Source organism: Penicillium pulvis, assembly GCF_028828015.1.
Source record: "Penicillium pulvis strain IBT 33274 chromosome Unknown contig_3_segment0_segment0, whole genome shotgun sequence".
NCBI lineage: Eukaryota > Fungi > Ascomycota > Eurotiomycetes > Eurotiales > Aspergillaceae > Penicillium > Penicillium pulvis.
The window spans coordinates 468,250-493,967 of NW_026643077.1; the positions used below are offsets into that span (position 1 = coordinate 468,250).

The 25,718-nt window shown below is 49.9% G+C and overlaps 10 protein-coding genes across 10 annotated transcripts; 4 read left to right on the forward strand and 6 right to left on the reverse strand.

The window, feature by feature from the left end:
- Positions 1-777: 777 nt before the first annotated feature.
- On the forward strand, positions 778-2,467 carry N7503_006326 (purine-cytosine permease family protein; the record flags this gene model as incomplete). The annotated part of the gene is made up of 4 exons (XM_057065873.1): positions 778-1,191; positions 1,242-1,465; positions 1,515-2,277; positions 2,333-2,467. 4 exons carry the CDS (start codon positions 778-780, stop codon positions 2,465-2,467), a joined length of 1,536 nt encoding a protein of 511 aa, XP_056921342.1.
- A 469-nt stretch (positions 2,468-2,936) lies between these two features.
- Positions 2,937-4,383, forward strand: N7503_006327 (uncharacterized protein; the record flags this gene model as incomplete). Its single annotated transcript, XM_057065874.1, has 3 exons — positions 2,937-3,233; positions 3,348-3,934; positions 3,984-4,383. 3 exons carry the CDS (start codon positions 2,937-2,939, stop codon positions 4,381-4,383), a joined length of 1,284 nt encoding a protein of 427 aa, XP_056921343.1.
- A 357-nt stretch (positions 4,384-4,740) lies between these two features.
- Positions 4,741-6,505, reverse strand: N7503_006328 (beta-tubulin; the record flags this gene model as incomplete). Its single annotated transcript, XM_057065875.1, has 7 exons — positions 4,741-5,472; positions 5,528-5,983; positions 6,038-6,092; positions 6,150-6,191; positions 6,257-6,282; positions 6,363-6,386; positions 6,494-6,505. The coding sequence occupies 7 exons, from the start codon at positions 6,503-6,505 to the stop codon at positions 4,741-4,743; spliced, it is 1,347 nt and encodes a 448-aa protein (XP_056921344.1).
- Positions 6,506-6,833: 328 nt separating this feature from the next.
- On the reverse strand, positions 6,834-8,388 carry N7503_006329 (U2 snRNP complex subunit CUS2; the record flags this gene model as incomplete). The annotated part of the gene is made up of 5 exons (XM_057065876.1): positions 8,140-8,388; positions 7,931-8,038; positions 7,439-7,836; positions 7,281-7,389; positions 6,834-7,223 (listed from the first exon to the last, which is right to left on the reverse strand). The coding sequence occupies exons 1-5, from the start codon at positions 8,311-8,313 to the stop codon at positions 6,834-6,836; spliced, it is 1,179 nt and encodes a 392-aa protein (XP_056921345.1). The 5' UTR covers positions 8,314-8,388.
- Positions 8,389-8,559: 171 nt separating this feature from the next.
- On the reverse strand, positions 8,560-10,370 carry N7503_006330 (ammonium permease MEP2). The gene is made up of 4 exons (XM_057065877.1): positions 10,268-10,370; positions 10,154-10,218; positions 9,849-10,103; positions 8,560-9,789 (listed from the first exon to the last, which is right to left on the reverse strand). Exons 1-4 carry the CDS (start codon positions 10,349-10,351, stop codon positions 8,763-8,765), a joined length of 1,431 nt encoding a protein of 476 aa, XP_056921346.1. The 5' UTR covers positions 10,352-10,370; the 3' UTR covers positions 8,560-8,762.
- A 3,581-nt stretch (positions 10,371-13,951) lies between these two features.
- On the forward strand, positions 13,952-18,054 carry sskB (uncharacterized protein; the record flags this gene model as incomplete). The annotated part of the gene is made up of 2 exons (XM_057065878.1): positions 13,952-15,717; positions 15,768-18,054. 2 exons carry the CDS (start codon positions 13,952-13,954, stop codon positions 18,052-18,054), a joined length of 4,053 nt encoding a protein of 1,350 aa, XP_056921347.1.
- A 929-nt stretch (positions 18,055-18,983) lies between these two features.
- On the reverse strand, positions 18,984-20,056 carry N7503_006332 (GID4/VID24 family protein; the record flags this gene model as incomplete). Its single annotated transcript, XM_057065879.1, has 3 exons — positions 18,984-19,050; positions 19,111-19,619; positions 19,694-20,056. The coding sequence occupies 3 exons, from the start codon at positions 20,054-20,056 to the stop codon at positions 18,984-18,986; spliced, it is 939 nt and encodes a 312-aa protein (XP_056921348.1).
- A 447-nt stretch (positions 20,057-20,503) lies between these two features.
- Positions 20,504-21,408, reverse strand: N7503_006333 (mago nashi family protein; the record flags this gene model as incomplete). Its single annotated transcript, XM_057065880.1, has 7 exons — positions 20,504-20,518; positions 20,571-20,696; positions 20,747-20,834; positions 20,885-20,948; positions 21,002-21,097; positions 21,154-21,191; positions 21,245-21,408. The coding sequence occupies 7 exons, from the start codon at positions 21,406-21,408 to the stop codon at positions 20,504-20,506; spliced, it is 591 nt and encodes a 196-aa protein (XP_056921349.1).
- Positions 21,409-21,636: 228 nt separating this feature from the next.
- N7503_006334 (coatomer subunit beta) lies at positions 21,637-24,719 on the forward strand (the record flags this gene model as incomplete). The annotated part of the gene is made up of 5 exons (XM_057065881.1): positions 21,637-21,941; positions 21,993-22,413; positions 22,475-22,864; positions 22,913-24,524; positions 24,577-24,719. The coding sequence occupies 5 exons, from the start codon at positions 21,637-21,639 to the stop codon at positions 24,717-24,719; spliced, it is 2,871 nt and encodes a 956-aa protein (XP_056921350.1).
- A 490-nt stretch (positions 24,720-25,209) lies between these two features.
- Positions 25,210-25,591, reverse strand: N7503_006335 (uncharacterized protein). The gene is made up of 2 exons (XM_057065882.1): positions 25,420-25,591; positions 25,210-25,368 (listed from the first exon to the last, which is right to left on the reverse strand). Exons 1-2 carry the CDS (start codon positions 25,511-25,513, stop codon positions 25,265-25,267), a joined length of 198 nt encoding a protein of 65 aa, XP_056921351.1. The 5' UTR covers positions 25,514-25,591; the 3' UTR covers positions 25,210-25,264.
- Between the last annotated feature and the right edge of the window lie 127 nt (positions 25,592-25,718).

The window sequence follows — 25,718 nt, forward strand, 5'->3', positions numbered from 1 at the left end:
AGTGAGATCTCCCTTGCGTTAACATTCCAAGAGCATTTTCGGAGCTTGGGAGTATGTGACTGACCACATACGGTAGCGGGGCGGGATGATCTTCGGAGAGAAAGGGTTCGCGTGCAAAAGGAATATCCTCACTTTCCTGTCAGGCGAGCTTCATCCCTAGACTAATGGGATCATGTGGTAGATGGTTAATCCCCACCTCCAATTAAAGGGCAAACTCGATCTCAAGCTAAGACATCAGAGGCGCGCTATATTAGCAGTTGCTACCATTTCCCCATGATGGGGATCGCGTCGATGACCACTGTGGACTCCACTTTGGATCCGCGGAAGGGTCTCCCGGTACACGTCTTGGTATGCTCCTCAGAAAGTCATTGGTTCGGGGGATTGTCTTGCTGGTTTGGGGGAGTCCTTGATTCTTCAGGAATGCCCGTCGCCTGTATCCAAGCGCTACAACCTAAACTTCTCACGCTGTAAGGCATGGTGATGTCAGGTCCGTTTCACAGCATTACGGGTAGGTAATGTACCCCAGCCTTGTTTTTCCTTTTTAAGTATATCTATCATACCGGTGACACCCCTCTTTTGCTGAGAATAAATTTTTGTTGCCCTGCTCTCCCTTTGCTTCGTGTTATAAGGGCAGGGGATTCTTCGAAAAAACAGTAGGTGCGTGTGTGCCTTGATCGACAGTTCGTGGACTCAGTTCACTCCAAGATATACGATATCACTCGAGGATCATTAAGTCAATTCAAGTTGACTTGCTTGACACGGTGACGCGGCCCAAGTATGCATCCGGCCGATATCGAGAAAGCTCATGGATCACCTTCTATGCATAGCTTTAACCCGTTCGAACTCGAAAGCACAAATACCGACTCTAGTCATGACGCCGTTCTCGAATTAAAGTCCCAGTCGAAGCTGGAGCGCTGGTTGAGCCGCTTCAATGTGGAAGTACATGGGGTTGAGAGGGTTCCTGTCAACGAGCGAGAGTCATTGACAGCATCAAGTTCGTTGCATATGTTTCTCATGTGGTTTAGCATGGCATTGGCTACCAACAATATAATCGTCGGGTCATTGGGGACATTCTTGATGGGTCTCAGCTTCAAGGATGCAGCATTATGTGCAGTGTTTGGAAATTTGTTGGGTGTGGTGATCGTCGGATATATGAGTACCTGGGGCCCACAGAGTGGAAATCGAACTTTGGTAAGTTGTTGAGCTTGTCGGTATCTTTATGCATGTTCTAAGTGATGCAGATTGTCAGTCGATACTTTATGGGCTACTATCCCAGCAAAATCTGCTGTGCGCTGAACATCTTCACCAATATTGGATACAGCATGATCAACAGTGTTGTCGGAGGTCAGGTCTTGTCAATGGTTTCTGGAGGCCAGATTTCCGTGCTGGTGGGTATCGTGGTTGTTGCTTTCACCAGCTGGGTCATGGCCATGTTTGGCATGCGCATATTCCAAATCTATGAACGGTAAGCCGTGATCAAGGAAATATCTGTCAACTTATCTAATCTATTTCAGATTTGCATGGCTCCCTCAGCTGATGGTCCTATGTGTGATGCTGGGCTCAGCCGGTCCCCATTTCGACTTCAACGTCCACACCAAGTACTCGCAGGAGCATCTAAATGCCAAGCGCGTCACCTATTTCTCATTATGTGTATCGATCGCCCTCGCATGGGCTCCGCTCGCCGCCGACTACTACGTCTATTATCCGCCGCACGTCAAGCGCTGGAAGACATTCGCAGTGACCTTTCTCGGATGCGGCAAAGCTATGGTAATCACGCTTCTGATCGGCAACGGAATCGGAACCGTTCTCGCTAGCTCGCCTTCCTATCTTGTGAAATACGGCAACACCCCCGGCGGCTTGCTGATGACAGCGTATGATTCCCTCGGAGGGTTCGGGAAATTCTGCGCCGTGATTAACGTCCTCGCACTCGTTGCGAACAACACCCCGGGCGCCTACTCCATGGGAATGAACTTCCAGATGCTAGGGTCCTGGTTCCAGCGAATCCCACAGCCTATTTTCACGACTCTCACTACGGTGATTTATACAGCCTGTGCGATGGGCGGACGCAACTCCCTATATCAGATTTTTAAGAGCTTCCTGCCGTTGATCGGATACTGGGTCATCATCTGGATTGTGATCGTTCTCGAGGAGGACTTCTTCTTCCGCAGAGCAAAGGGGTACGACTGGGCAGCGTGGGACAAGCCGCAGAAGCTGCCCATGGGAATTGCAGCAGGAGTTGCCTTTTTGATTGGGTGGGGTGGTGCGATCGTCGGCATGGTAAGTACCCAACATATCACATTTTTCGTGTACGACCTATTAATCCATTACACAGGATCAAACATATTACTCTGGTGTCCTTGCGCAAGTGACCAGTGGCTCGGATCTTGGTTTGTGGGTAGGAGCCGGGTTTACAGCTGTGGTATTCCCACCATTGAGGGTATTCGAGAAATGGTACATCGGGCGCTAAGATCCCGATTAGGGCTGCCGATCTTGGTTTAGCCACGGTCCGCGGCTCAGATCTACGATACAGATCCCCCGCTTCGTACATGCGCGTACATAAAGCTATGACAGAAAGATAGGAGGAGTGTATTTTATGATTAGGAGGTCCAGATCTACGTGTTTAAAAAGTCAAAACCAATGCACATGATCCACTATCTCAACGAATCAAACCATGGTTAAATAATACGCTATTGTACTTACACGGGCTTGGGACGAGCCGAGCTCCACTCAAATCCCCGCTTAACAATGGCACTTGCAAGCTTCAAAGGGCCATAGCGCACTTATAACCCGCGTGGCGCCTTCTAAATGTGTGGCTGCATAGAATAGTTCATATTCAACTTTCATCCGGCTCTCCCGGATCTCATGTCCATCTGTCCTTGATAACCTTCACCTTCCCCCCCCCCCCCCCCCTTTGCAACTTCTGCCACGTTGCCATAATGGAGAACCTCACCTGGGCTGGCAGCCAACCCCTTTCCGAAGCTGTTGGAGCTATCATTAGTGCCCCGCTACAGAAATGGCTTCCTTATTCCGTGGTCCTGTTAATTGGGTGGCCCCTTTTAGCCAGATCGCTGCGCTACAGACGATTGAAGCAGCTCCACAAGAAATACAACTTTCCGACACGTGAATCCATGGCCAAAATGACCGATGAAGAGGCCTTTGAGATTCAGCTAGAAGTTGGGCAGCTCGAGTTTCCGTTCATCTATGTGAAAGCCTTACAATTCGCTCTATTCCGGGTATGAGCTCCTACCTACCCTTGAGTGCCTTTACACGACATAGGTGGAACCGCCTCAGGGCCTATAGTGTTATATATTTGGAACTATTAAGAAATAAACTAATCCAGAACCTAGACATATGGCATTCCCTCAATCTCTCACCTCCTTACAAAGACAAGCCAGTTTTCCAACCCGGAAACTTCCTTGAAGCGTTACACAGACACAAGCGCTCTTGTCCAGGAGATGGTAGCAAACAGCCCAACCTCTCTCCGCGCTTTCACCTCTCTGGCCCGTACCCGCTTCCTTCACAGTGGCTACCGTGCCTCAGGCAAGATCCTTGACTCAGACATGCTCTACACGCTCGCGCTTTTCGCGCTCGAGCCAATCAAGTTCATTAAGCAGTTCGAGTGGCGTGAGCTCAGCGATCTGGAGCGATGTGCTATCGGCACGTTCTGGAAGAGTGCAGGTGATGCATTGGGCATCCCGTTCGACGAGTTGCCGTCCGGTAAGAGTGGGTTCTCGGATGGTTTACAGTGGCTCGAAGAGATCTCGGCCTGGAGCGTGGAGTATGAGAAGAAGTATATGGTTCCTGATGTCAAGAATCGGGAGACTGCTGATCAGACTACGGCTATTTTGGTTTATATGCTACCTAAGGCATTACATCCTGTTGGATTGCAGTTCGTTTCGTATATGATGGATGATCGGCTGAGGAAGGCCATGCTGTATGTACAACCCTTCTCGAACTCTGAGATCGTTTGCTAACGCTTATAGCTATGATGCGCCTACCCCGTTCATGTCAACTCTGATCACGGGTCTTCTTACTACGCGTCAGCTTGTCTTGCGCTACTTTATGCTTCCCCGGCCATCTTTCCTGAGAGTTACGAATGTTTCATCCCAGCCTGATGAGAAGGACCGATTCTTCATGACGAATTGGGAGGCGGCGCCTTACTATGTCAAGCCGACTCTCTGGAACCGATGGGGTCCTATGGCGTGGTTGACTTGGGCGCTGGGTCGTCCTGTTCCTGGTGATGAGGGAGATAAGTATCGTCCTTCTGGCTATCATATTAATGATATTGGGCCGAAATACTTTGAAGGCAAGGGGCAGAAGGCTATTGAGGAGACGATGGAGGAGTTGAAGGTGTTCCGCACTGGAAAGTGTCCATTTCATTAAATGTTGCATGCCATTGAGATGGGTGTATACATAACCCTCGGTATTTAGGTAATTGGCCCTGGAGGTAACTAGCTTTGTTAAGTAAGGTTTCGGATCACTAGGTGAATACCACTATGCCGGTGACAATTAAAAATCATTTCCTCAATTGTTTTTTCCAGTATGTGCTATTCTGGCCTCGTGATCGGAAAGCTAAACCCAAGATCCAGAGGCAGGAAAATAGAGACAGGATAAGGTGAAAATTAGGAGCGCTCAAACAAAATACTGGGTCGCAGGGCCCATCGAGCCAGCATCCGAAAAGTAGAGAATGTAAGCTTATCAAGGGTATTACTGCGAGCAAATCTCAAAGTTGGAAGACATTTACTGCTCCTCCTCGACAAGACCCTCCTCGGCGTAGTACTCCTCCTCGCCCTCGGAGACGGAGGCATCCTGGTACTGCTGGTACTCGGAAACCAAGTCGTTCATGTTGCTCTCAGCCTCAGTGAACTCCATCTCGTCCATACCCTCACCAGTGTACCAGTGCAAGAAAGCCTTGCGACGGAACATGGCACTGAACTGGTCGCCGATACGCTTGAATAGCTCCTGGATGGAGGTCGAGTTACCGACGAAGGTGGAGGCCATCTTAAGACCCTTGGGGGGAACGGAGCACAGAGCGGTCTGGACGTTGTTGGGGATCCACTCAACGAAGTAGCTCTGGTTCTTGTTCTGGATGTTGCGCATCTGGTCCTCGACCTCCTTCATGGAGACCTTACCGCGGAAGAGAGCGGAGCAGGTGAGGTAACGGCCATTGCGGAAGTCAGAGGCAGCCATCATGTTCTTGGGGTCGAACATCTGCTGGGTGAGCTCGGGAACGCTCAGGTTGCGGTACTGGTGGGTACCACGGCTGGTCAGGGGAGCGAAGCCGACCATGAAGAAGTGCAGACGAGGGAAGGGAACCATGTTGACAGCCAGCTTGCGGAGATCGGAGTTGAGCTGACCGGGGAAACGAAGGGAGGTGGTGACACCGGACATGACGGCGGAGACCAGGTGGTTCAGGTCACCGTAAGAGGGGGAAGAGAGCTTGAGGGTACGCATGCAGATATCGTACAGAGCCTGGCAATCATAGGTTAATATGCTGCATATCAATATCACGCATTATAAAGCATACCTCGTTATCGATACAGAAGGTCTCGTCGGAGTGCTCAACAAGCTGGTGAACGGAGAGGGTAGCGTTGTAAGGCTCAACAACGGTGTCGGACACCTTGGGCGAGGGGACAACGGAGAAAGTGGCCATCATACGGTCGGGGAACTCCTCACGGATCTTGGAGATGAGGAGCGTACCCATACCGGCACCGGTACCACCACCCAGGGAGTGGGTGATCTGGAAACCCTGGAGGCAGTCACAGCCCTCGGCCTCACGACGGACAACATCAATAACCTGGTCAACGAGCTCGGCACCCTCAGTGTAGTGACCCTTAGCCCAGTTGTTACCAGCACCGGACTGACCGAAAACGAAGTTGTCGGGGCGGAAGAGACCACCGAAGGGACCGGCACGGACAGCGTCCATGGTACCGGGCTCCAAGTCGACAAGGACGGCACGGGGAACGTAACGGTTGCTGCTGGCCTATCAAGATCAACATTAGAGAAGCCTTTATACTTATAGCTTCTCTAAACATACCTCGTTGAAGTAGACGTTCATGCGCTCCAACTGGAGGTCGGAAGCCTCGTTGACGCTAAAAATTATCAGACCGCCATTTCCACCTCGCATTCTCATCGATATTGAAACTCACTGTCCATCACCATCAAGTCCGTGCTCGCCAGCAATGGTTTGCCTAGATTTCAGTCAGTGATTCAGTCCAACAGGCTATCAATTGGTGATCGTGGTTGCAACACGTACCAGAAAGCGGCACCAATTTGGTTACCCTATTCACCCATGTACCGTTTAGTTTTCACATCCATGATATACCATTATCTCGACACGTCTTTCTCGGTTCCGCACTTACACATTGGCCGGTCTGGAGGTGGACCTATAAAGTTGAAAAGTTGAGGTTAGCACGGACTTTGAACAGGTGGGGGGTCATCGTTCAGGGGGCTCGGAAGTCAACAAAGACGCGTTTTCTGGGGGCAGATGTACAATCTCACGCATGATGAACTTGGGTGAAGATAATTAAACTTCGACAATTGAGGGTATGGAAAGAGAAGATGAGGAATGACCGAGGGTCCAGGAGATGGGAAAGGAGAAAGTAGGTGAGCGGTGTGTGTGCGTGGGGATCAACAACAACTTCTTTTGCTCTCAGGGGGGGGATCGCCCGATCAGGCCTAGTGGGTATCACGGGACCAGTCAGCGGGCGAACCGCGAGGTGCGAACCACAATTCATCGTTTTTAGTAAACATCGTTGGGCCGATAGAATACAGTACTTACTACGAAGTACTATACTTGCTATTTCACTATTATACATTCATGTGCTAAGTTCCTAGTTTTCTGTCTCAGTATTCTCACTGGACTTTCCCTTCTGCTCCTCCAACCAGTTTCCGAACTCGTTCAGGCGCTGCTCCTCTTCCTCATCTTCCTCTTCATCATGAATTGTACCACGCTCGGCCATCTGCTCGAGTGCCTCGCGTCTCTCATTGGTCTTCTTAAATTTCTCTCGTCCCTCTGACACATAGGCTTCGACGCGGGTGCCACCAAAGAACCGACCGTCCATGACCTTAACACATTGTCGGGCGGATTCGGGATCGGCGAACCGAACACTGACCACACCCTCAGGCTCCTTGTCGTAGAGAACAACATTGGTGACTTCGCCGACTTTCGCACACTCATCACGAATATCTTCCTTGATATCCAGAATTGCGGCGACATCCTCCTATGTATTATTTAGAATAGATCGTGAATAGTAGATAAAGTAAAGTAAATGACGTACCTGCAATTCTTGCAATGTAAACATGTGTTTCAAAATCACGATCTTGTCTTGCTTGGACTTTGTCTCTGGCAGAGTTGAGGGTTCATCATCGTCCCAGTCCGCCAGTTTACTACTCCCGTTAGTATGTCACCAACAACCTGTCACAGACCATCACGCACCTGTTCAGTCTTGCTGTCCGAGCAATGATCTTCTTTTTATCCCGCATATTTGTCTTCGGCGGCGCATCCTGCTGGGCTTTATAAGAGAAGTCCGCAGCCTGAATCTTCATGGGACCGTGGGGTCCGGGCACGCCCAGTCGGAACTCCGTCTCATCCAGCATCTGAATCGCCAAATTGACCGACTCGGGACGGAAGTACACGACCAGCGCTTCGCCCTTGAAGTTCCCTTCTTCATCCATGTACATTTTGATTCGTGGGCGACCGCTATCGATTTCCTCGGCAATGACACCGCACTTGGAGAAGACGTCTCTGATCTCATCGAGTTCGGCGTCGAGAGGAATAGACGAAATGAATAACGCGGTGTTTACCCGCTGTTTCTTCGGTTTTTGCGTGCTGTCCTATAATTTCCATAGGCAGAGTCAGTATCTATCGACACAGTCGCCTGGAGGGTCGTGATGGTAGCTATAGCACTCTGTATCGGGAACTACTCACGTCATCTTGCTGCTTCCGCTTCTTCCTATCGCGAGGGTGAATCTCTTCATCCTCTATCCCATCGACCTTGTATGCCTCCTGCTGTTGGCGAAGTAGCTCCTCATCGACCTAAAATGATAGATTTAGTGTCATGTTCAAGGACATGTCTTTGGTTTGCGCCAGCGAAGACAGGGTGCGCTGCGCGCAAGGTAGGACCAAGCTGAACATACCGTCTGAACCCAGCGTTTGAGAGCTGTGTCAAAAACAAACTCTTGTCCATCATCTGTCTCCAGGATGAACTTATCATCGAGCTTCGAGAACGAAACCCGGGGGTCGCTATCGAAGTCTGAGGGGTCGAGGGGAAACTGGTGCCCAGTCCCGTTATCAGGGGTTGGCGAGGCCATTTGGAGCTCGGAATAATGCGCAATGGATCGTAAAAGATTGGATGTAAATTAAATGAGGAGGTTCGTGATCAAAAGTCAGTACAGGTTGAGGTGGATTTTGCAGGAAGCTCGAGCTTTTTGCGATGATTTGCGGAGCTTCCCATCCAGTACCCGCATCACATGGGCGCGAGGGTGCGGATCATCGAAGAGCGTCATTGGTCCGTTTTACTTCCACTTAAATACTACTTCTACTTCTACGCGATATTTGGTGAATGTTGGGAATTTTTTCATTTTGTTCATATAAAAAAGGGTATCTGTCACAAGAAGAGAAAAAATAGAAGGATGTTATCCTGAAGAATGCCGTATAGGACCATGCAAAAAGAAGAAAAGAAGCGACAAAGTGCCTCCTATGCTAAACCCCCGCCAAAGTAAGAAATTAAATAATAAAGAATGTCTATTTCACAAGGAAATTAGGCCTTGGTGTCAATGGTAGTGGCGTGCTCGCCGGTTGGTGTCATGGTCCGCTTGGAGCCAGTCTCGACGGCCTCAACACCATTGACAATATCACGAGTGACCTCGACATAGTCGTAAGCGAACTCGCCAATCTCGGCATCATCAATACCCATGATCTCATCCTCCTCGGCAGCACGAAGGCTGCAGCCGGGGATGAGGTTGAGGACGAAGAGGATAATGCAGGTTCCGAAGAAAGAGTAGGCAGCGCCAGACATGGAGTCCGCGAGCTGGTAACCAAGCTGAATGTAGTTCTTGTTGATCCAGCCACCGGGGATCTCAGTGCTTCCATCGAGGTGAGCAATGTAGTCAGCAGCGAAGAGACCGGTCAGCAGGTTTCCGACGAGACCACCAATACCGTGGACGGCGAAGATGTCCAGAGCATCATCAACGCCCAGCAGGAACTTCAGCTTGGTGGCATAGTTGCAAGCGACGGCACCGACAACACCGAAAATGAAAGCGGCCCAGGGGGTAACGAAGCCAGAGCCGGGAGTGATAGCGACCAGACCGGCGATGACACCGGAGCAGAAGCCGACCGTGGACCACTTGCGCTCGAGACGGTAATCCAGGAGACACCAGGTCACACCACCAACGGAGGCAGCCAGGTTGGTGACGACAGCAGCCATGACCGCACGCAAGTTAGCAGCGAGGGCGGAACCGGCATTGAAGCCGAACCAACCAACCCACAGGAAGACAGTGCCAATGACAACGTGGGTGACGTTGTGAGGGCGGTAGTTGAGTTCGTGAGTACCGTGACCACGACGCTTGCCCAGCATCAGGGAGTAAGCGAGGGCAGCACAGCCCGAGGAAATGTGGACAGGAGTACCACCAGCGAAGTCCAATCCACCCATCTTGTAAACCCAACCCGAAGAGTTCCATGTCCAGCAGGCAATTGGGTCGTAAATGATGGTTGTCCAGACGAACATGAAGATGATACAGGGGAGCATGCGACCGCGCTCAGCAATGGCGCCGGCAGCGAGGGCAACACTATCATAAAGGGTCAGTCTTGAGTCTCGTGAGTGCACAGGGATTTCAAGGGTACTCACGTAATAGCAGCGAACATGCCCTGGAAAATACAGAACAAGATATCAGGAACATGAGTGCCTCCCACCGAGGGTGCAGCCAAGACGTTTCTCAATCCAATGTTCTCCAGGTCACCAATGAATGTTCCGGCCGTGTGGGAGAAGGATAGCGAGTAACCCCAGAAGAACCATTGGAACGACACCACGCCGACCGACATAACAGACAGCCATATCAGAGAGAGTGCCGACTTTCGTCGTGCGAGACCGGAGTAGAAGAATCTAGACAGTATTAGCCTTTGTTGGTCTATCAGGTATCAATGCATCCTTACCCAACACCCGGGATCATGAGCAACACCAATGCGGACGAGGTGATGATCCACGCAATATCACCAGCCTGTTATCTGTTAGCCATTGTAGACTAAGGTGTGTCACTCCAAGCATACATCGTAGTAAATGTTCAGGTCCTCGGTCAACGAGTCACCACCAGAGGCGATGGTACCGTTGTAGGTAACCGGGTAGGCCGACATGGTGAAACCCTTTGAAATGCCAATAGGTTTCACAAAGCCCACAGTAGAAAGGGAGGTTATAACCGAAAGGAACCCAGATAGGGAGAGGTCCAAAGTCTATCAAGGAAAGAGATGAAGACAGGTCCAAGAGGAATGTTTTTTAAAAGCTGAGAGATCTGAAAAAAGGAGTGAGAAATGACAGATCATGCAGGGACATGGGTAATAATTTAAATAGCGAGACGCAGTGTCCCGGACATCACCAAACGGGGGGTCTCCACCATCGGACGCTAGAAGGCCAAGAACCTCGATCTTAGTTCTGATAGTGGGAACCAAAGTGTGGTCATGGTGATTGCTATGAATCATCCAATCTAAGCGATGGTACAGGCCAAGACAGCCCCATTTCGCCATGTCGGGATCTAAATGGGCAGCTTTCCATGGACCCAACCGGGGGAATACGGGTCCCAGGAAACTACATACTTCGTTTGACCCATCAACCCTATCAACAGGGTCTAGATAGAAGATAGACTCAGCATTGCAATTCAAATGACACCGAATAACCTGCACAACATGGACAGGGTTCTCCTGACAGCTTCTCGAATTCTCAGCTGGACTTCTTTTCCCCGCGGACGCCGGGCAATGTCTGATTCAGTTTCCGTCAACTTGCATGAACAGATAAGCAGGGGGTTCCAAGGCACTGATTGATAGAATGATTAGAACACAGTGACAGAAAGAGGCGAATAATGAGAATTCATCCACAATCCAGGTCCGCAGAGTCAGATCGACGTCTACGACTGGCTGTAGATATGAGGTTGACTTCGCAACCAATCAGCGTCCATTGCTTATCTGCGCCCTTCCCTCCGCATCTTGTCAGCCATGCGATGCTTCTGCGCTTATGGCGCAACAATCTTTGTTATTTGATAATAATCATAGATAATGTCAGATCTTTCAATCATTCATCTTTCCATCAATGATATTTTTTGCCTTCAAGCAACTATAATGTTGCTGGAAACCAAAACGCATGGTTGATGCTGCCTTCGCGGCTCTTATCAGGCTGATATTGATCAACCAATCAGCATTCGTTTAATCTAAGTAAATCATTTTGCCTTATCGCGTCCACGCTCAACCGCTCGCAACTAAGCTAGGGGCCAGACTGTTTCGGGTTTTCTTTTCCAGACTCTCTAGTCTGTCTCGGTCATCACTGCATTCTGATGCTACGACCGGCGCCTCTTACGACACCATTAAAAAGTGCCAAGGGAACAATTCCGAGTACTCCCTTCCCCTAACTAAAGACTCGGCCATTTCCTCCGAGCTATGCTGACAGGAAGATCAGCTCCGAAGCTCTAGGAATGCCAGAACATTTGGGGAGCAATGATCATCCTGACCCCTCGCATGGATTTTGCGAGCTCTACAAAGTAGGCGTGTATTGTCCAATCCGGAAACCCCGGGCCCACCCAAGCAGGTACACCCTAGGAGAACGCATGGGGCGGGAAATGCTCTATGCCACGCGGTCTGGGGAGTGCCAAGACTAGATAAGCCTCCTGTTGATCATTGGCCGGGGTTTTCTCGCTTCGGCATCCCGGGTTGGCGCTTGGCAAGCCCACGCGGAGAAATATCCTGGGTCCTAGTGTCAGGTGTTACCTTAAGGTGCAGCCATTTATTGTGAAACTATCGAATCTCCTCGCCTGACTCACACGAGGACTGGCTATGGTAAGCATAGGGGGGCCACGGGGCGTCTACTCAAGATTTGAGCAGATTATGTGACTCGGTCTCCAACGTCTATATCCAAGGACAATGTTTTTAGACCCTCCAGTCCGTTTGCTTTCAAAAAGGTTGAGCCGCAGTACCCTCCGCAGAGATCATTGAGAATAGGATCCATTCTGTGGATCCATTGATCGACGCACCTGGAGGCCACGATGATCTGCACGTAGATCAGAGAGCTCTCATGCATAATAGATTCATCCAAAGCAAGCATAAGAAATAGTCTCTGAAAAGGCTCCATTGACCTGTGCTATGGCCTTGAAAATAGAGGGTTGCTACAGTTTTGTTTATCTGAGGCAACGAATAGATTTGCATATGCATGTATTACGTAGTCCCCAGGGGGTGGGATAGTTTGGTAAGTTGTTGTTTTTTTTCCAAATATAGACAGCCTAGAGCTTAAATTCAATGATTGAATCTTTGCTGATCATCCAAAATTTTCTTTCTCTAGACTTTACACTACTGCAGATGAAGTAGAACTATCAAAAGTGCACTAAAAAGTAAACATTTCCTACAGGACTGGGCTATTGAGATGCCTTCTGACTAGCTATGATATACATCTTATCATTAATGTCTCAGCCAAGACGAAGTCTTCCTAGCTTGAAAACACCACGGGCAGTCGGCCAGTTCCGTCCTAATGGCCTAATCAAAGGGATATCGATTTCCAATGGTTGTTCCACGCAAGATATAATAGCAAGTCATATATCTTCCTGTTCGTCGACGCGTGGCAGATCTTTCAATTCAGAGATCCTCTTTGAATATATGCAATATGAGGAACGTAACAAAATTAATAAGTTGTTAACCAAGGACGTCCAAGCATTCTGATTGCTCGGTTGAGATCAGTAACAATAGTGTTGTGTTCTCGTCACGATTGTATGGGTATCAGGCACTTGAAGTACTCTGCTTGATATATTCGGTGTGTCTTTGGAGACGCGTAGTCGATTTATCAAGGGGTTTTCGTCATAGAGGACAGATCGCGTATACTGAAACGCGTTAGTCTCAAGTAAGCACCAGAAGTGGCCCTATTGGGATGTCACTTTTGGTATACGAGATTATTGAACTAATCATTTCCCCTTTTTTGGCCGTCTTATATTAAGCGTCCAAATTTCATTTCTCAGTCTGTTCTTGTGAATTTCCTTTTGATGAACTCCACATATTCATATGGTGATGAGAACGCCACCAAATTATCGACCTGATGCTCTCTGCCGAGTGGCATTGTCTCGTTATGGCAACTATTTTCCGTCAATCGCCTTCATCATTATAAGGGTCAACTGAAGCGAATATTATACCCAAATGTCATCGGCCTACCCAGGGGTCTTCGAGTTGTAAATTTTTGTGGTGCCAAGAGTACATCCATGACCTCATGTATGCATCTTGCCTAAGCGAATATCTCCTCCACTCGCCTATGAAGCTCGAGGAATTTTGTAGAACACGATGTGTTGTTATCTCGGTTGGTACTTCAAATTTAGATGCCTAATCTCACAGCTTTCATTTGACTACAGTATGTCTTTGTAAACCTTCGCAATAACCTTGCAAGTAGCGTGTTCGCGATTCTAGGCAGCATGATCAGCACCCATGACCGGGATCAGGGACGCGCATTTAATCTATTTAATATCAACCCCGACGCTCATTGCCCACTTCGTAAGTACAGCTCACTTGTACGCAGCTGGAAGTGGCAAAAGCAGGGGCGATCTGCTCCTTTACAGCCGAGGGTGAAAAACCAGGTATAAAAAAAAACGGGAAGCTGGCCCGGAAGGCGGCCCCATTGGCTCGGCCCCGCCACGCACCGCCACACGCCCCTATCACCTTTCAAGCTTCATCCCCATCGCGAGACCATTCTTGCATCACACGGTCCCTAACTCCACCATGGAGCACCCCGACATTGCCAGCCAGGACTCGGATGGCTCGGGCTCCTCGGATGAGTTTCCCTCTCAATACCCTTTGAGGGCTAACTCAGCCTTTGTGGAAGCCTTTGATCCGCTAGTCCAGACGCCTGCCACCACCATCACCTCGTCTCCTCCATCAGCTCATTCTCCAAGTTTAACTTCATGGTCCAGCACACCGACAGCTCGTCCACGTGGGGCTAGTGTTGGAGCCTCTGCAGCCCTCGAGAAACCTGATGGCATGGCGATGTCTACCGATCTGCGACCGCAGCGTCCATCCGCCCCCGCGAGGACCCCGTCCAACACCTATGCTCCTCAACGACGGCCACCGCAATACATCAGTCTTCAGCAAAACGACCGGGCACGCTCATCATCGGCGAAACAAGGTACCCGACGCGACCCGAACGCCCAATATCGGGCCCAAGAAAAGGCCTATGTACAGCGGATACGCGCTAATCCGCAGGCCTGGTACCATCACTTCAACGACGCACAGGCCAACAATATGATGCTCGGAGATGCAGACCTGGAGGACCCCTCCCCCTCATCTGAGGCACCTTTTGAAGACGATCCCTACGACCCCGATACCCAACTTTTTCTTCCCCATGATAATATGCCCACCACGGAGGAATTACGCAACCCCAAGAACCAAGAGCGCCTCGAATGGCATTCCATGTTAGCATCAGTCTTGAAGGGCGATGTAGTCAAGCAAGAGAAGCAGCGATTACTGGGATCCACAGAATCCAACCGATCGGCCGCGGTAAGCCAGGCTCTTTGGATCGGTGTTAGAGCGCGGACGTGTGGGCGGAGCATCGCTCTCCAGCAAAAGCTCATCGAAGATGCCCGTCGCCAGCTAGGGCCCGTCATTGAGGACATTATCAATTTTCAAATCAAAGGTGAAACTGAAATTGGAAAAGCACCGAGGCAACAAGTGGAAGATGTTGTGGAGAAAGTCGAGCGTTGTGAGGAGTTATATTCTACTCGTAAAGAGATGGAAATTGCCAATCCCCGCACAGCCTCGGAAGAGTTCTCGTCGAGCCGCGATGCGATCTTTGCCTGGCACAACATCACCGCTCTTATCAATACAGAACTAGCCGTGTTGCAAAGTTGGGTCGGCAACGAGGCCCTCGACTTCAGCCAGCCCAAATCCAAAACTGAAGGTAGCGATTTATCGGATGACACTTCTTTCCTGGATCGTATTATGAAGGAGGACGGTTTGAAGACTCTCCAGGGTGATCACAGCATGCTCCAGGGCCTCGGCGAGGTTATTCAGAAAGCCAAAAGTACACTGATCGAGAACTCCGAAGCTTTCGCGACACGACATTTACCGCCTTATATTGAAGAGCTTCTCACATTAATCAACTTCCCCTCGCGGTTGATCCAGGAAATCATTCGCGTTCGCCTGTCATACGCGAAGACCATGAAAGACCCAGCTCAACAGTCACCAATTCTGGTGGACCAAATGATTTCGCAGTTCCAGATTTTGATGAGAGTCGCCGTTGATATTAAGCAACGCTATCTTGCCATCTCAATGCCTCAGCCTGGTTGGGATCTACCACCTTGCGTCGACGAAAACTTTGACTCGGTGGTACTCGATGCTATGAAGTACTATTTCCGCTTGTTGAACTGGAAACTCAACGCCAATAAGAACACATTCAAAGAAGCCGAAATTCTGGAGCAGGAGTGGGAATACTCTTATGATATCGGTCGACAGCTTGGAAGCGGCGATGTTGAGGTGGCTGAGCAATTCAGGTATGTCCAACGTGATCCCGGTGCAGGGATGTTTGCTAATGAAAGGATAGTGCTTTGACTGCCAAGTCGCTTCAACGACTTATGATACACTTTGAGCGGGAGCTCGTACCGCGGCATAATGAGACTGTCGCCGACATGGACAAGCGCTATAAGAGCATCTTGGATTCTACGCGTATCCGTCAACGAAAGCTTTACCGATTCTCCAGGTTTCTATGCCAGTTGTTTGAAAATGCCACCGAGTATAACATCTCTGCTGATATCGCATACGAGTTCTTCGAAGCGTTACTTATTTCTGATCATTTCCTGGTTACCTCACCTAACTCGGTTGGTCAGAAAGGTGTCTATTTGATTGCGCATCATTCATTGTGGAATCGTCCGGCCGACATCCAGGGCATTCTGGCTACATCCTTCCGAGAGGATGATGTCACCAAAGACGTCCCTGACATCCCATATGTATTGGCTATTCGCCCAGAAAAGCCACTAGCCTGGGCTGGAAAAGAGATGCAGATTGATATCTTGGAGCAACCCACAGATGTCCGTCTCGGTAAGCTTCGGCTTGTTGTCGAGGGTCTGCAAGAGCGACTGCAGAATGCGAGAATGGAGTTGACGCATCTCACCGGCATTCAATTGGATATGGCAATTGAGCAGCGCGCAAACCTTGGACGCGTCAACGTGGAATTAAACAAGATCAAGAAGATCTCCTTCAAGCTGTCTATGGCTATCATGGACAGCGTGGCGGTAATTAAAAATCAGCTGCGGGAGAAAACGTGGGAGAACAATGACCTGATTCAGGCTTGTTATGCATTCGCTACCGAGTTCGGAAAGCGTTCTTCCAACTATGTCGATGCCAACAGACGCGCTATGAACAGTGCTCGATTGGTGGAGCTGTCTCTTGATTGGGTCTCGTTCATCTGTGATGACTGTGATGCTGCCGACCGGAAAACCTTCAAATGGGCGGTTGCTGCACTTGAATTTGCTATGGCCATAACATCTAGCCGCCATCTTCTTTCTTTGGACGAGGAACAATTTGCCCGTCTCAGGTTGAAGGTGGCAGGTTGTATGTCTCTTCTCATATCTCATTTCGATATCATGGGTGCCCGTTCATCCCTCGCGGCCCAGGCAGAAAAGCAGCGGATGGAGGAGCGGGCTGGTGCTCGAAAGACTGGCGCTGGTCGCATTTTGAGCGATCAAGAAGCTGCCAAGCATATCCGTGAGCAATGGTATGCCCGTCTGACCGAGATCGAGGACCGAAGAGTCGAGGAGTGTGCCAAGCGCCAGGCCTTAGGAAGAGTTCTGGAAGGGTCCAACGAGGCAGACCGGTCTCTCACCGTGTTATCATCATCCGCCACAAATGTCTCTCTACGTTGGCAACAAGGCCAGTTTATCGGTGGCGGTACCTTCGGCTCCGTCTATGTTGCGATCAATCTGGACAGCAATTATTTGATGGCTGTGAAGGAGATTCGCTTGCAGGATCCCCAGTTGATCCCCAAGATCGCGCAACAAATTCGCGATGAGATGGGTGTTCTTGAAGTGTTGGATCACCCAAACATCGTTTCCTACCATGGTATCGAAGTGCATCGCGACAAGGTCTATATCTTCATGGAGTATTGCTCGGGTGGCTCACTTGCCAGCTTGTTAGAGCATGGTCGGGTGGAGGATGAGACAGTGATCATGGTTTATGCTCTCCAACTATTGGAGGGTCTGGCCTATTTGCATCAAGCCGGGATTGTTCATCGGGATATCAAGCCAGAGAATATTCTACTGGACCACAATGGTATCATCAAATACGTGGATTTCGGTGCAGCAAAGATCATTGCTCGGTCAGGCCGCACAGTTGCTCCAGCGGATGGTCCAAACTTTAACAAGGACGCTATTGGGAAGGATCCCCAGATCATGAACCAGCGCAAGAACCAAAATACCACCACCGGTACCCCTATGTACATGTCGCCGGAGGTGATCCGTGGTGACTCTGAGAACCGCCAAAGCGCCGTGGACATCTGGTCTTTGGGTTGTGTGATCCTTGAAATGGCCACCGGCCGCCGACCATGGTCTACCCTTGACAACGAGTGGGCAATCATGTACAACATTGCCCAAGGCAACCAGCCCGCCCTCCCAAGCCGTGATCAGCTCAGTGATTTGGGTCTTGATTTCCTGCGACGCTGCTTCGAATGCGATCCTCTTCGCCGAATCACGGCTGCTGAGCTCCTCCAGCATGAATGGATCGTCTCCATCCGCCAACAGGTGGTCCTCGAGCCTTCCACCCCAAGCAGTGAGAATGGAGGCTACAGTAGCTCCAGTTCCAACAGTCGGCAGAATTCGGCATACGGTGGATTCTAATGATTTCGTTTCTCAATTTGCCAATACTTACATTCATCATGATCGGTTTACCTTTGGCCGGGAGATTTTCCGATCATCTTGTTGAACAGTTCCCTAGAACATCCTCGATCTCGACTTGACTTATAAATCCTCAAACGACATCGCATGTGATACCCCCATATCTTATTGTTTTCTCATGACTCTTCGTTTCTCATCTACCTCTTCAACTGCTTCGATTATGTGTTTCGGCTTGCTTGTATCATGTCTGATCTATTCTCATTCTGATTTATTCGCTTGGTGTTGGCATCGGTTTTTGGTTTATGCATGAGACTAGGTGTACGAACACGGACGACATGTTGGAATTATGTCACAGCGTGCATATATGCAATTTGATTTTCATCGTTTATACGTCGAAGATTTTACGTAGATTTACATCTTTTCCCAATATATATATTTATACTGAAACCAGATGATTGCTCAGATGGACTGGAGAGAAAACTCTCGGTATTGAGAATTGGGTTTTGTCAAAAATATTGCAGCATGACTGCACAAGAAATACATATTCCAAACGATAAGACCGGAAAGAAATTGCGAGATGTTAAAAAGTATAAGGAAGAGACAGTCCGGGAAAGAAAGACCTATTTCGCCGAGTGGATGAGAAGGAGAAGAACGCCATTCATAGTCGTAAGGCATGAGATGAGATACAATTTGGCGGTGGCGAGTATTGGACTGTTGACCACGGGGTATAAGTGTGTCGATATTGTCGAACGTCCATAGAACGGGGTTGGTTGGCGAAGTATGGATCCAGAGGAGATGGAGGATGGTCGAGAGAAACGAAAGATGCAAAGCCATTCGTAGGATACGAGTCATATGGTACCAGGAAGCGCTGCTTAGCCGTGGTAGGCCAAAAGAAGAGAGAAGGGCAGAATGTAGCCAGTGCAGTCAAGCGTCTAACGGAACTCGATTGCGGGTGTGCATCCATGATCCTCGACATGCTTGAGCTCAAGTTGTTGAAATCTGGACAAGTCAGAATAAGTCTCGCAAGAACTATCGTGGGTGAATATAGTCTGGCCATACCGTTCGCTCTTCGCATGGAAGTAGACACCGCTGACGCTTCCCTCAATCTGATTGAAGCAAATATAGTAGAACCCTTCGAAGCTGGCACCGGAGATCGTTCGAACCCGGTGATCAGGCACAAGGAAATACTCTTTCCACCTCATAAAAACATGTTCGCGCTGTGCAAAGTTGCGGTATGTGAAATCGGTCCGCTTGGCCTGTTTCGCAAGCGGTTTCCAAGCCGGAAATCGGGACCAGTGGTGTATGTCTGTCTTTTCGTTCGCACCCCATTCTTCATTACGAGTCTGGAAAGTGTGCTTGGTTCCAATTATTTCACCTTCAAAGAAAGTGGTCAGGGTCGGGTGATCCTCGGTGAGGCCTTGGATGCGCAGGTAGCCGCACAGGTAGGATTCAGCCATGTCCACGTGCTTAATCTCCACGTCAACATTATACACCTGACGGTCCGACTGCTGTGTGCCGACGAATCTACTTCCGGAACGGAGAAAGGACGAGGAATGGTTTGGTAACAGCTGCAAGTAAATATAAATGTTAACCAATTGGGGTCGAGGAATAGATAAGTACGATATAGGGAGTCGGAACATACCCTAACGTTGGAAAATTCATAACGCAGCAGCGAAGAGTTAGGCGGTGTAACAGGGGACTGGCTACGAGAGCACGACTCCATCGGCGAGGTAGATCTTGGGGGTCTAGTATCTTCCTCCGGAGCCATCTTTCTCTCCACTCTCAGCGGGTCGGTCGCCAAGAGAGCCGTGCCATCGTCGGAGCGACTCTGCACGGACGGTGCAGTGGCACTGGCAGGCGAAAGCACATCCTCCAGGACATCTCTTGTGTCTAGTTCCACCGACGCGTCTTCCCAGGCCGAGATTCGATCGGCTTCCGGGGGACAGGTGCGGGTGGAGATCACCTCGGCGATCGAAGTCGGGTGGTTGTCACTCGGGGTTGGCATTGGGGGTGTGGTGATCAGGAACGGGGGGTAGACATCGGATCGTAGGCGCGCTTAAACCAAAGGCCAAACAAAAAGAGAGTTGAGTGGATTAGGAAGAAGAAAAGAAGGGGAAGAATGGTGATCTTTAAAGGCTCTTACCCGGGGGCGGACCATCTCAGATGGGGTCATGCGAGCGCATAGCGCGGGGGAGGCGTTTTTAAGGCCTGAGGCATCGAATTTACGTCAGGTACACAACCCAACATCATGCCTGATTATTACTAAGGTTATACTTTATATCTATGGAGATATATTCTAGTATATTGTATCGTGAGAAGTGAATGTCAATTTACATTATTTTTGGCAGCTGCACTCTATCGGTGGAACCCTGGGAAATCCTCATTAACGCCCGGTATCATAAATCAAGAAAGAGACCCGATATTCCCACTTGTCCCCACCAACAATGCTAGCTTAGATGGGCTTAATCTATAAAATGAGTCAGCACGGTTCGAGAGGAGCCACAAACAACAACACATACCTTGAAGTGGAGCGAAATAAGCGAAAAGATCAGCGCCTTCAGGTCCTGGACAAGGTAGTAGAACACCCGCAGTCCTTCAGGATCAGCCGACTCAGTCACATCAACCAGTGAGCCAATTTTCGCGGTCTATCACAAGTCAGCGATATAGAAATCTGTAAGGCCATTGCCACTCTTACCTCAAATGAGATGTGCTCACTGCCCAGCCGAATCTCCAACTCCTGGCGTCCATCCTTGTTCTTCTGCGGCCACTTGGAGTCATCCTCCCTAGATAGAGTCAGCATTGCACGAATTGATTTGCTCATATTGGCACATACTTCATGATCTCGCTTTCCTTAATGATGCGCCGGATCTCCTGGATCATCGCAGAGCTCACGCACACTGTATTCCACCCGTCAGATTATCGGCAAATGTCCGGGTTCGCCGCAACTTACTCTCTTTGCGGATGAGGGAGTCATTGCGGTAGTTGGAGTTGTTCGCGTATCGGACAGCAGCGCTGCTGCCATCGGCAAGGGTACGGAAATCGAATTCTGAAATCAAATTAGCACATGGACACTTGATACCAAGCTGCGGAGAGGGAACCCACCTAGAAACTCATGCCCGAACCGCCCAGAGTGACCTGAGCTGCGGAGCTGTCAGCAACGCAGGGTAACCTGGGCTCATGTTTTATTTCTTACTAGTAGCGCAGGTAGAAAGTCTCGTTTGTCGACATCTTGCTGGTAGACCTGTCGACTGAAGAAGATGTAGCAGCAATTAGAGCAGTCAAAGGCGGAAGAACGTGGTCGGGCTTAGTCATCCACACAGACGGGGCAAAAGGGACAGGTTGATGCTTCCCCCCCATCGCGCATCTCAATGATTTGATGATTTCCAGGTTGGCGACGGGTGTTGGATTTACTCTAATTGCGCGTCTCTGACATTGGCCTGATCTTCTCTCTCTGGGAGTCTCTCCTTATTGTATGTTATCCCGCACCTACGCAGTAAACTGCTAGGTGTCCATACCCAAAACATTCCCCCCGAACTGACAACTTGTCAGCTCTCCTTCCTCCCGTTCCTCAATCCGCTGCCCACGATGGCGTCCTACCTCGAAAATGCCTACAGTCTGGTCCACATGGACAACACAGCCGATCAGCCCACCTTGCAAGAGCTGCGACTGCAGTTGGAAAAGGGCAATGATGAGACTAAGTTGGATACCATGCGGACAATCATCACGATCTTGCTCAACGGAAACCCCATGCCGGATATTCTGATGCACATCATTCGCTTTGTTATGCCTTCTAAGAGCAAGCAATTGAAGAAGCTGCTATATTTCTACTATGAGATCTGCCCCAAGCACGACTCCTCTGGCAAGCTGAAGCAGGAGATGATCCTGGTTTGGTAAGGAGGCCTCATAGTCAACATGCTCTCCCTAAACTGACATATTTGCAGCAATGGCATCCGTAATGACCTGCAGCACCCCAACGAATATATTCGGGGAAACACTCTTCGTTTCCTCTGCAAACTCCGCGAACCGGAACTCATTGAGCCCCTCCTGTCCTCGGCACGCTCGTGTCTGGAACACCGCCACGCCTACGTACGAAAGAATGCCGCCTGGGCAGTCGCCTCGATTTTCCAGCACTCCGAGCCCCTCATCCCCGACGCCCCCGAACTCCTCCAGACTTTCCTTGAATCGGAGACCGACAGCACCTGCAAGCGTAATGCCTTTGCAGCCCTCGCCTCTATCAGCCACCAGAAGGCCCTTGAGTACCTCGGCACGACTTTCGATACCATTCCCAACACTGATGAGCTGCTCCAGCTGGCGGAGCTGGAATTCCTGCGCAAAGATGCGGTCCAGAACCCTCAGAACAAGGTGGGTCCATTAACAAAGGGACCAATTCTGGTACCAAATTCAAGATACTAACGAAGCCTAGTCACGTTATCTCAAACTCATGCTTGAGCTACTCGACGCCCCGACAAGCACTGTGGTCTACGAAGCCGCTACCTCTCTTACTGCCCTGACCAGCAACCCCGTCGCCGTGAAGGCCTCTGCCGCCAAGTTGATCGAGCTCGCCATTCGGGAGGCCGATAACAATGTTAAGCTTATTGTTCTGGATCGCGTGGATCAGCTGCGCATTCGCAATGAGGGTGTGTTGGAAGATTTGACCATGGAGATCCTGCGCGTTCTCTCCAGCCCCGATATTGATGTCCGGAGAAAGGCCCTGGGCATTGCATTGGAGATGGTTTCGAGCAAGAATGTTGAGGAGATCGTTATGCTGCTTAAGAAAGAGCTCGCTAAGACCGTGGATGAACAATATGAACAGGTATGTTTGCATGGTCGAAAAAAAAAAGGGTTGACTAACAATACACAGAACAGCGAATACCGTCAACTCCTCGTTCAATCAATACACACTTGCGCAATCAAGTTTTCTGAAATCGCCGCTAGCGTGGTTGATCTCCTGATGGACTTCATTGCTGACTTCAACAACAACTCCGCCGTGGATGTCATCTCATTTGTTAAAGAGGTTGTTGAGAAGTTCCCCGACCTGCGTGGAGCTATTGTTGATCGCCTGGTGTCGACTTTGAGTGAAGTCCGGGCCGGCAAAGTCTACCGCGGTGTTCTTTGGGTCGTCGGAGAATACTCGTTGGAAGAGAAGGATATCCGTGGGGCCTGGAAGAAGATTCGCGCCAGTCTTGGTGAGATCCCGATCTTGGCTTCCGAGCAGCGCCTGCTCGATGAGGTCCCTGAGGACACTACGCTGCTCCTCCAGGAACAGACCAACGGCCATGCTAAGACTGCCCCCACTGGCTCCCGCAAGGTGTTGGCAGATGGCACATACGCTACCGAGAGTGCCCTTACCAGCCAGTCTGCTGCGGCTGCTCGCCTCGAGGCCGTTAAGGCCGCACAGAAGCCACCTCTTCGTCAACTCATCTTGGATGGTGACTACTACCTGTCCACCGTCCTTTCATCCACACTGACCAAGCTGGTCATGCGCCATTCGGAGGTCTCGCAGGACATCGCTCGCACTAACGCCCTCCGTGCTGAGGCTATGTTGATTATGATTTCCATTTTGCGCGTTGGACAATCCCATTTCGTTAAGGCTCCGATCGATGAGGACTCTGTTGACCGTGTCATGACTTGTGTCCGCTCTCTGGCTGAATTCTCCGAGAAGAAGGACCTCGAGGCTACTTTCCTGGAGGATACCCGCAAGGCATTCCGTGCCATGGTCCAGGTGGAGGATAAGAAGCGTGCCGCGAAGGAGGCCGTGGAGAAGGCTAAGACTGCCGTTCAGGTCGATGATTCCATCCCCATCCGGCAATTCACCAAGAAGAACACTGTCGAGGGAGCTGAGGAGATCGAGATGGATCTCGTCAAGGCCACCGGTGGCGACTCTGTTGTTGAGAACGTCGCCTCCAAGTTGAGCCGGGTGGTGCAGCTGACTGGTTTCTCTGACTCGGTCTATGCTGAGGCTTACGTGACCGTCCACCAATTCGATATCGTTTTGGATGTTCTGCTGGTCAACCAGACCAACGAGACTTTGCAGAACCTGTCTGTGGAGTTCGCCACTCTGGGCGATCTCAAGGTTGTTGAGCGGCCATCCACACACAACCTGGGTCCTCGCGACTTTTTGAACGTCCAGGCTACAGTGAAGGTGTCTTCCACTGATACTGGTGTGATCTTCGGTAACATCATCTACGACGGTGCCAGCTCCACCGAGACCCATGTGGTCATTCTCAACGACATCCATGCCGACATCATGGACTACATCCAGCCCGCCCACTGCACCGAGACCCAATTCCGCACCATGTGGACTGAATTTGAGTGGGAGAACAAGGTTAATATCAACTCCAAGGCTAAGACCCTGCGGGAATTCCTGAAGCAACTGATGGAGAGCACCAACATGGCCTGCCTGACCCCCGATGCTTCTCTGAAGGGTGATTGCCGGTTCTTGTCTGCCAACCTCTACGCCAGGAGCGTATTCGGTATTTTTTTTTTCCTTTTCCTTTAATATAAACCCATGACTAACTGTACTAGGCGAGGATGCTTTGGCGAACTTGAGCATTGAAAAGGAAGCTGACGATGGACCTATTACTGGATTCGTTCGGATCAGAAGTCGCTCGCAGGGCCTGGCCCTGAGCCTGGGTTCCTTGAAGGGCCTCAAGGCCGCGGCGGCATGAGTAGATTTTGATATTCGTTTTTCATTGTTTCCAGCGGGTTGCAGTATATGTCTCCTATTTTAACTTGTTTCCTTTTTTCTTTATTTTTGATTTCCTCTCTCCCTTCTCCGAGACAATTGTGGGGGTCATATCAGGGAGTCGAAAAATAGATAATGATTGGCTGTGCATATAACCTGAGTATTAGTATCAGTAGCCAGTAGTCCTGGAGCTCTAGTGGTACTGTTCAGATCATTTCCATACGAGATAGTCTTTGATACGGTTGGAATAAGAATCATGCAAGAAGCAGATCAAAGCAAGATGTATAGATGCAATTCTTCTAATTCACGCAGAACTAGCTAGGAAGTTCTGCCAGCAGTCCTCCCTAGCAATCCTATGATCCTCGTAGCCCAACAAAGACAAAGACAGAAAACGCTTCAAACCGCGAAAAAAAAACTCTATAACAGAAACAAAGAACAAGATAAGAAACCACTGCACGAGAAAGCTTAAAATCTCCGGAAACAGATTATTAAACTTGAAGTCTATTCTCGCCCATCACAGTTCGACCTCTAGTAGCGAGGAATGCAAACACCGGCGTTCCACTCAGTGGCGCCAACACACTGCCAGCCGTCGCAGCAAGCGGGGCCAGTGCTGTGGCAGGCATTCTTGTAGTCTTAAACATAGTCAGCTTACTGGACGCGTAATTGTTGTTATACAAACTCACGGCCAACACAGGTGCGCTTCTCAAAGGCATCGGGGGAAGGAGTAGCAGTGGCAACGGCGGCCAGGGTAGCAATGATAACGGTGATGAACTGCATTTTGATGGATGATTTGGTTGATCGGGAGATCGGTTGATTGTAGATTGGATTGTTTGGATTGCGTTGATTGATGATGTTCAATTGTCGAGGAAATCTCGAGCTATTTATCCCATAGCCAAGCCATTATAGAAGACTCGATAATGGTCATCCTCAGTCATCTCCATAGATCCCATCTACTCGATTCTACGATGTTATACACATTAGG